Below are 10,088 nucleotides of genomic sequence, written 5' to 3'. Positions count from 1 at the left end.
CGATTAAGTAATCGAATGTTTTGTGTATAGCCTAGTGATGTATTTGTTAGTCTGTCTATAAAATAATTGCTAATCAATTTTAGTGTGGTGAAGTGTAAGGATACAGAATATATTTATTTGTGTTAAATATTTTCAATGTTGAGTTTCGTCGTCCCCGGAAAGTTCAACGGATAATAATTTGTTAGTGTATTTGGGTGCGATACTGGTCTATTCGTAATTGATCTGAGCCATCTTATAAAGGCTTGTTCGGACTACTTTAGCAATTTAGTCGAGTAGCGTAAAATTTTGCGTGTTTGAACACCAAAAATTTAGTAGTAGTAAAGTATAAGTTAATAAATAGTTTAGTCGAGTTAATACTTTATCCTCTATAGTTTCAAATTAAACGTTACTTCATCTTTTACTAAACTACAAGTTTTTGGCCGTTTTTATGCCATTTAACTACACAAACCGGCATTTTTAGGGAGCTCTTTACACGGCGAAAATGATTACAACAATAAAACATCGATTCTATAGCAACCGTTTTTATAAACGCGTTAGATCATAGATTTTTGATCTTTGCCAGAGGGGTAACGGTTAGCGAGGCAGGTTCTATTATTTAAATGGTCTAAGGTCAGAGATGTCGGATCGGAGGAATAGAATCTTCAAATAAGCTAGAACCCAAAACAGTACAACCCGGTCAGATATTTAAAAAAAATAATATAAACATTGATTTTCAACAGCTAATAAGTAATTCAAATTTGTGCGCATTAATTTGACACTTGGCTACCAAACAAACACAGAAACTTCATTCGAGCCAGGTGTCAAGTTAATCTGCACGAGTTGAACTTATTATTTATTGTTTAAGCATAGTGATCTGTGATTGTATTTGTAGCTCATCTCATTCAATGTCAATAGAGGCTATTTGAATTTTGATTTTTAATTTTTTAGTTTAATAAAAAGTAAATTTGAAAGTTTATTTGTGTTTGTTCCTTTGGTTTGTTCACAACAAGAACAGAGAGAATTATTATTTTTTTTGGGTTATGTGCACGTTTTGTTTTCATTAGACTAGGTTATGATAAATAAGTTAATTCAAAATGTACATTATGGAATTAGCATTAATGCTTAGTGCCTTCTTTATTTTAACGATAACCGCTCGAGTGATGTACCTCCTTTACAATATATTTAGAGGAATATGCAATTTAAATAGCGAAAATAACAGTTTGAAAACTGTTTACTGCATCGGATCGGGTGGTCACACCACAGAATTATTAAGGATTGTGTCACATTTAGATGCGGAAAAGTATGCACCACGATTATACATCATGGCAATGAATGATGTCAGTAGTGAAGTAAAAATACGTGAACAAGAAAGAGATTCAACTGAGTACCAGATTTACAGAATTCCAAGGAGTCGGAATGTCAAGCAATCATATGTCTCATCAGTGTTTACAACATTATATGCAACCATCTATACTATACCAATTATCTGTAAATTCAAACCAGATATTATATTTTGTAATGGCCCTGGCACATGTGTACCTATTTGCTTGGTTGCATTCCTGCTTAGATGCATTTTTGTACTGGATTGCAGAATAGTTTTCATAGAAAGCTTTTGCAGGGTTCGAACACTATCATTATCTGGAAAGATATTACAATGGTTTGCAGATATATTTATTGTTCAATGGCCTCAGTTGACTAATGTATGTTTTCGAGGAAAATACTTTGGCAGACTGACCTGAATGCTAATAAAACAAAATAATCAGAAAGAAACTGTTTTATTTGAGGGAACATGGAGATTGCGAAACAATAATTAATCTATGTGTATACTTTAAATAGACTAAGCTAAAAAAAATTTCAAGTTACACTACCAAATATTAGTATTCAAAATTAAAATGTAATTTAACATTTTACTAAAATCCAATATAAAATTATTTTATATAATATATATTCAAAGCATGTATCTTGGTATAGGATATTTTAAAATATTAATAAAAACACTACTTAAAAATTATAAAGCCTCTTACACTTGTTCAAGTAAATCATCAATCAAGCAGCCTGATGACTTACGAGTATCACTTGGAGAACATGTTTTACTTATATTCACACCAAGTATTCTTGGCTACCATGGAAGTAACATGTATACATCACTGTTGGCTACCAGGGGCGTAGCTACCGCCATAGCAATGATACAGGGCCCCCGGACTACAGGGGCCCCTTAAGTATATCAGCAAAAATTTGGGAAATTTAATCCACAATCTCACTTAATCTGGTGCTTCCTGGAGAAAAAAAATAATTTTTGTGATTTGCCGCTATTGGGCCCCACCAACTAATTTTGATACAGGGCCTCTTCAAGGCACGCTACGCCACTGTTGGCTACTATAATGATGACTGCACGACTGCTTTATTCACAGAATATCTATTGACTTTCTGAAACAAATCACTAAAAGGCATGGCAATGAAATATTACAAAATTATTAATTAATAAATATATATGGAAAAATATCCTAATATTATAAGATTGACAGAAACTTTCAATTAATTGCAGTCACCACAATAATATATTAGCCAAATATAATATAAATCAATGTAAAAGACCCTGAATAAATATAAAGACTAGTCTACATGCTATAAAAAGAAATTAGGATTGAAAAAAAAAATAAAAATAGTTTAAATCTACTTTGAAGTAATATATCGACTCAGATCAACATTATATACAATAAATGTAATGTTCCTTATAAATTGCCAACAATGTAAAGTGTAAATGCTTCAGTCTTTACAATCATTAAGTGCATATTCCAATCACCATATGTTAATAATTAATTAACTGGTACTTTAAGTTTATATCACTTAAAAATATTTAATGGTACATAAATGTCTGAAGATAGCAAAAGCTGTTTAATAATAATGAAATATAAAAGATCACATAAAATATGATAGAATTTGCCAGATTAGTTTCAAAAATTGTTTAGTGGATTATTAGTTATCTTTATCCTCAAAAGGAGAAAGTTTACCACGCATGTTTGACATAAATTTTTTTGGGTACATTACATTTAGCAAAATTCATTGTGTGATAGAAAATTAAGTTTGTAGCATCTTTTCTATTTCTATCAGGAAACTCATCTGGCATATTTTTTAAATCAACTTTTATTTAACTAGTTCAGTAATATGACAAACACCTTGAGTAAGTTTAAATTTAAAAAAATTCTTTGAATATGCATTACTTATTTTAATTCTCAATGTAATTATAAATATGCAAATAGTGTATTTAAAAAGTATAATGACTGATATTATTATAATTTTATGTGTCAATTTCATGTTTTTGATAAGATGGTGTATTATGCAAGTTTTTGAACATAATATATTTTTGTATGGCTAGAAAACTTAAAATTTTATTTTACATTGTAAATGTGTTATAATGACGTTTTTGATAAGACAGTCATTTAGCCAGGACTTTTGATTACTGTCAATATTACCAGTACATTGTTCTAAAATCTAAATAATGTTGCCATAAATGGTTTTGAATGTTGTAAACTTGCACTTACTGTTGTAAATATTATTTAACAGTAATTCATCGCAAAATTAATTAAAATAAACTTATATTTATGAATAATGAAAGCCCTTTTTGGAAGTGGGTCAAACATTTTTAGAGTGTTAATAGCTCAATAGTGCTTGACTGATTCACCACTACTTTCTTACAAAACAATATATTTAAGTATTTGAAGAAGAAAATATAGTTAACTGCTCTATAAAAAAAAGTTAAATGCAGACAATGGAGTAAGCCATCAGAACTAATAATAGTTACAGTATACAATTTTCTACTGATATATAGTAGTATCAGCTGTTGCTATCTTCTAGCTTAAGGTATATAAGTACACAGAAGGACTTGACCTAATATATCACTGATATTTTGCACACATAGGAACCTATATGTATATACAGTTGTATGACATATTAATATATCTTGAAAACAAAGACTGTATACAAATGCAAATGCAAAATTAATTGCACATAATGGAACAATTATTATGATGTCCTTTGTCTTCACTATCACCTTAAAATATTAATAAAATGCATCTAAGACAGTTTTCATTCTATACATTATTAAAATGAATTGTTACATACATTGACACTGGTTGATGAGATGTAAAATGATCAAATAAGTTGATGCAAAAGGCACTAAATTTCTGGAAATTACATCATTATGATACATTACACAGAAGAACTAGCTAAATTCTAGCAAGTTTAAGTTCTAGTGCTATAAGGCATATGTTCAGCAATTCATTAATCTAATGATTTATTTTTCATCAAATACAAATCAAACCTTAAACTGTATTCTGTACCTATGAGAAAGTATATTCGAAAATTAATCCCTAAAAGAAATTAAGTTAAATCTTATTAAATAACTTATAATTAATGCATTAAACACACTTTTATAGAGACAAGATTGACAAAAGTCAGTCAAAATGAAGTGTTAAATCACAAGTACTATGTAACCTATAGTTGTGCTTATTATAATTACCTTATAAATATAAATTAAAGACACCATTAACAATATTGCCAACAAGTCAATAGTTTAGGCACATCTGAGAATACTAATTAATGTGTTGACTATGCGTAATATAGAATATATAAGTACAAAGGGAAGTATTAAGATTCACTCGCACAGCTAATATAGGCAAATATTTTCATGGTTTACTAACATCATTGTTAGAATTTGTCTGCTCACTAGTTTCCTCCTTGGCGCTGTTGGTACCTTTATTTTCTAAATTATATTTGCCGTCATCAATGAGGTACATAGCTTCATCGTATGTTGGGGGCGGAGGTTCTGAACTGGACGGTTGAGGTTTTGCTGAAGTACTTGATATAAGTGCATCATATGAAGGAGGTAATGTAGCGCTGGATGCTGTCCGAGGCACTTGGCCACTGTATGATTGTTCAGCTTGAACGCTAGCCATGTCCTGCAATAAAGTATGTGTAATTTAAATTTAACCTTTGTACATACTATAAATTTCATTTTAGCCTTAAACATATTTTATGTCAATCATAATTTTTTCTGTGTCACCACTTGACTGCAATAGGCTAGTTGACACTTATTTAAATGGTCTTAAATAGTTTATTATTGTTCTAATAGACTGAAAATTATATTTTCATATTTTTTTGAGACGTGATTACATGAAAATTTTAGTTTTTAAGTATGTTTTGGACAATACAAGCTAAAACGCCTGTCGGCCATGACAGTCCATGTTTAAACTATTTCATGACATCACTACAATAAATCCCATACAAATGGAGCGTTTAACAAAAATATTAACTAACAATTAGTTTGACGTTAGTGTGTGCGTGTGTGACGTTACAAAATGGTTGACAGTGTTATTAATGTTTGGAAAATTTGAAAAAAATATGTGATATTTAAATTAAGTTTTATTAAAAAATCCTTAACTTTTATGAATTGATATTGATATATTACAGATCCATATTCCATGTACTACACGAAATTAATATTGTTTATATTAAATTTGATATGAGTCAACTACTCTATTGCACCCAGTGCCATGTTATGATTCAGTCTATTGAGTGGATAACTTAAAAGAAGCATGGCCTACACTCAACCCAATACACCCAACTGGGTTTTAACATGAAATGTTAAAAGCTTTGAAAAAACCAACATAGCAGTACATTTTATCTGATTTGTACAGGGACAATACCTTCTTACTTTATAAGATGTACTTGAAATTATTTTTTAGATAGTGAAATAAAAAAATAGTATCATTACAATTTTTAGTACTAATATTACATGATACTATTTACATAATGTTTATTTTAATCAATGTAATTTTAATGCTTTTATATGAAACGCCGCACAGTTTCACCCACAATTCCCATTTCTTTATGAATATGGTGATAAGTGTCACTTCCCAACAGTGACAGGATTTTTGATATCAGTTCAGTAGTTTCGGAGCCTACTCAATGCAAACAAACAAATCTTTCCTCTTTAAAATATTAGTACAAATAATAGCTCTAACCACTGCTTCTCCATCTAAAGTTTGACTGTATCAAATTTTATGTGCATCTTTCCATCACAATTTTCATCAAAATGTACTGAAAATTTTTATTTCATAAGCATATAGATTTTACTAAACTATATAGATATTACTAACCCATTTAAATGTCATTTATATATTTTTAAACTATGACAAATAACAGATTGAATAAACAAACGGGAAAGTGAACAGTTATAATAACAGCATTAGTCATAAGGTGTTATCCTCTCATTAGCAAGTCCATTTTTGTACAACTATTTACAAGTGTAAAACTACTGGTTATATCTGCTGGTACTTTATATGTGTAATCTTCAAGGTCTTGAGACAGGAAACTCTTATATAAATTGTCTAGAAAGAACCATAATATATACATATATTAATCTTGTTTATGTTTTACATTATCCTGTTTGTTTATTTGTTTTTTTTAACATAAGAATACTAGCCATTTTTAATTTAAACATGACTAATATCCCCTTCCCTCTAATCAAGGCTCAAAGCCTGTGCTATGTCTAACAGGCTTTGAGGAATAGTGCTAGTTAAACCTGCTGAGATAGAATCTTGGATGTTTCAGATTTGAATTGATCCCCTTAATTGTGCAGCTACGGAGAAAATACTTAAAACAAAAAAAAATTCATAGCAAAATGTGTTTGTCAATTCTGTTGGTATAAGTGGCCACATTCGTGTAATCTTCAAGGTTTCAATACAGGAAGGTCATGAACTAAATTATGTTCAGTAAAATCCAAAATATATATGTTAATATATGTTTTGTTCTGAATGTTTGATGAAGCGTCCATCCATTTCAATGGGCGTGACAAGGTTACTACTGTAAATGTAGTATACTCCTTTAGAATTGAATATTTAAGCCAAGTTCAATTTAATTTGTAAGCATATAATGTTCTAGCAAGTCACAGACATAGCTCAATGAGTCACAAAGCTGAAATGGCAATGGGCGGGGCACTGTTTGAAGAGCCGATGGACGTTGGGGTCTTTAGGTGAATGAATAGAATAGGGACCTTGCATTAGAAAGCAATGTTGGTCGACCCCCACCAAGTGCATTGACAACATCAAGTGAGTAGCAGGGATTCAGGATTGTTATGTTTGGAAGTCCCTACAAAAGGTCTATGTTCTGCAGTGGACGTCCATCAGATGATATGATGATGAATGTTCCAGCAGATACCATAGCTATAGTTTTTATGTTTCAGTAGTGGTCTGTTATCTTTTTAATTATACTGAAGAAAGACTAATTGGCAATATTCACATTTTATTTTAAAGTAAATAAAGCATATGCAATGGCGTGCACTTCATAGATGCATACACAATGCATACCATAAGGATTCATTGTGAACATGTATTGGAGGAGGAATTTTCCATTTTGTGAAAATTGTATGTATAGAGCCTACCCTAGTTAAACACCTTGTGCATGTCACTGAGTACTTGAGAACATTTTTAACCGACTTCAAAAAGGAGGAGGTCCTCAATTCGGTCGGTATTTTTTTTTTTTTTTTTTTTATGTATGTACACCGATTACTCAAAGACTCCTGGACCGATTTCAAAAATTCTTTTGTTTGAAACGGTATAGTCCCCATTTGGTCCCATTGCCATCATGTCAAGTTCTGATGATGGAATCCTGGAGAAATTGAAGGAAACTTTCGAAAATTATATGGTAGTCTACTGTGTTCGTAAACTTTTCCATTTAGTACTTTTAAGCACTACAATTTCATGAAGGTTTAAAATCGATCTGATGATGGAGCCATAAAACAGACAAGGGAACTCCTCGGCGATTTACAGCAGTTACCTTGTGTTTGGGCTTGATTAATTTGTATTAATGAGAACTTTCCACACAGATAGGTTGTGACTGTCATTTAGGGGTCTGATGATGAAGACCAAGGTCAATTAAAGGAACTCCTTAACAGTTTACAGTAACTACCTTGTGTTTGGACTTGATTAATTCGTATTGCTGAGAACTTTCTACTTAGATGGGTTGTGACTGTCATGAGGGGTCTGATGTATTCGTTTGAGATGAAATTTTACACTAAAAATGGAAAAATAATAAAAATTTTAATAAAAAAATACAACCGACTTCAAAACCTAAAAACGTACCCACTAAACTAAAAAGCGAAAAATAACATCATAATATGTTCTACCTGCTGATCAGTATGAAGGCGGTGCTAAGCCGGTGATGTATTAATTCAAGCCATGTGAGAATATCTTACAGATTTACATTTTGCAGACAGTTTCATGTGGTCCTGTCAGAAATGGCTTAATTTAAGACAACACCGGCTAAGCACCGCCTTCATACTGATCAGCAGGTATAAATGTTATAATGTTATAAATGAGCACCTTATTACAATAAACAAGTCATTCAGTCCAATTATTACTAGTTCAATTAACTTTCTAAAGTTGTTAATTATGATAATAAAGTAGAGCCACTAAATAAATTCCATTACTATTTTTATATTGTATTTCTGTTACTTACTACTATTTAGATATCATGGAAAATTGAGTTAGCCTGGGAGATTTATTGATTTTTCACAGGTAACATATCAGCTACTTCATTAAATTAAACATCGTTATTTCCATTAAGTTATTTATACTAAGACTTGATAAACTAAATTTCAATTTGGGTTAAGGCAACCTAATCTAAAGAATAAACATTTGCGAAAATTAACTCAGGCTGCATTATAACATTCTCCTTCAGTAAATAAATATCTACAACTCACCCTTATTATTGCTCGCTGATGAAGAAGCATCTGTATAACACTTTTCCTTCGTAAATATAACATACTTTTCACGGCCACCATCATTCCAGAACATATAAATATAGGGCCCACTAGCCACATGTGCCCTAAATTACTCAAAATGTATCCATCAGCGTCGCCCAGTGCCAAAACTGTTATAACTGTCCCGACAGAAAATAAGACCATGGAAAGTACAAAATATGAATAGCTCGTACAATCGCATCGGCCAAATCTTTGATCTTCATCCAAGTCAAAATCACGATGCCGCAGACGATGCAAACGTTGTCGAATGAAAGGACTATCGAAAACGGTAGCCATTTTTTAATCAAGATAATTTTATAAGACGGCACAATTAAGTACTATATATTCACAATGTAAACATAGTTACTAAATAATTGTTTGGAATTATAAAAACTTTAGCAGGTGAGAGCGCAAATAACTTTTTCTTATCCACAGACTGACAAGCACAAGCAGACATGAGACAAGCACAAACGTCAAAGTGACAATTTGATTTGACAAATAAAAAAAAGGAGGCAATAGAGAAAGTTGTATGCTTAGACCATTAATAACTGGATGTGGTTCGCTAACCGTTACCCCTCTGGCAAAGATCAAAAATCTATGATCGAATGCGTTTATAAAAACTGTTGCTACAGAATCGATGTTTCATTGTTGTAATCGTTTTCGTCGTGTAAGGAGCTTCCTAAAAATGCCGGTTTGTGTAGTTAAATGGCATAAAAAACGGCCAAAAACTTGTAGTTTAGTAAAAGATGGAGTAACGTTTCATTTGAAAGTATTTAAACCTTAATTTTATCAAATTTTTAATAAGAACAATTTATAAAAAGAATCGATTCTTTTGACGAAACAGCCAAACATCGATCAGTAATCGAATATTCTATGTATTAAATCTGTGGATAGTCTAAGCAATGTCATAGTAAATATGCAAGCAGTAGTTTGACTTCATACTAGAGATCGAAACGCGAGCTATACCTCAATTTCAATTTCAACTTACTAGTTAAATAGATTTTATTAATTAGAAATAAAACTAACTCACTAACATACTAAACTTAAAACAGATACACTAACAATATACTAACATGGAAAAAAAAATTAAAACTGTTACCCTTATTAATTGAAAAACTTGTTTAATGTAATAATGTAAGGAATAATAAAGGCTTTGAAAATGAGAAAAACATAACACTACACTGCGCGTGGCCCGACACGCACTTGACCGGTTTTTTAATATTTGGTTGTAAATATACTTTCTTTATGTAAACAAATAAAATATTTTGAAAATTGTAGTAAAATAGGAAGTGTACAATAAAATGCGTGT

At 31.0% G+C, this 10,088-nt stretch overlaps 2 protein-coding genes across 2 annotated transcripts; one reads left to right on the top strand and one right to left on the bottom strand.

The window, feature by feature from the left end:
• The first annotated feature begins 798 nt into the window (after positions 1–798).
• LOC112056506 (UDP-N-acetylglucosamine transferase subunit ALG14 homolog) lies at positions 799–1,990 on the top strand. The gene has a single exon (XM_024096946.2). It carries the CDS (start codon positions 1,074–1,076, stop codon positions 1,716–1,718), a length of 645 nt encoding a protein of 214 aa, XP_023952714.1. The 5' UTR covers positions 799–1,073; the 3' UTR covers positions 1,719–1,990.
• On the bottom strand, positions 1,739–9,238 carry LOC112056507 (uncharacterized). Its single transcript, XM_024096947.2, has 2 exons — positions 8,741–9,238; positions 1,739–4,937 (listed from the first exon to the last, which is right to left on the bottom strand). Exons 1-2 carry the CDS (start codon positions 9,074–9,076, stop codon positions 4,665–4,667), a joined length of 609 nt encoding a protein of 202 aa, XP_023952715.1. The 5' UTR covers positions 9,077–9,238; the 3' UTR covers positions 1,739–4,664.
• Between the last annotated feature and the right edge of the window lie 850 nt (positions 9,239–10,088).

This window comes from Bicyclus anynana, chromosome 11 (assembly GCF_947172395.1).
Source record: "Bicyclus anynana chromosome 11, ilBicAnyn1.1, whole genome shotgun sequence".
Classification (NCBI taxonomy): Eukaryota; Metazoa; Arthropoda; class Insecta; order Lepidoptera; family Nymphalidae; genus Bicyclus; species Bicyclus anynana.
The sequence above is the reverse complement of the archived record's forward strand: the minus strand, read 5'-3'. Positions and strand labels throughout refer to the sequence as shown.

Coding starts and splice junctions, on each gene's coding strand:
- LOC112056507 (XM_024096947.2), bottom strand. CDS start 9,076: ATGGCTACCGTTTTCGATAGTCCTTTCATTCGACAACGTTTGCATCGT. Junction 4,938..8,740: donor ATCAGCGAGCAATAATAAGG/GTGAGTTGTAGA, acceptor ACTTTATTGCAG/GACATGGCTAGCGTTCAAGC.
- LOC112056506 (XM_024096946.2), top strand. CDS start 1,074: ATGTACATTATGGAATTAGCATTAATGCTTAGTGCCTTCTTTATTTTA.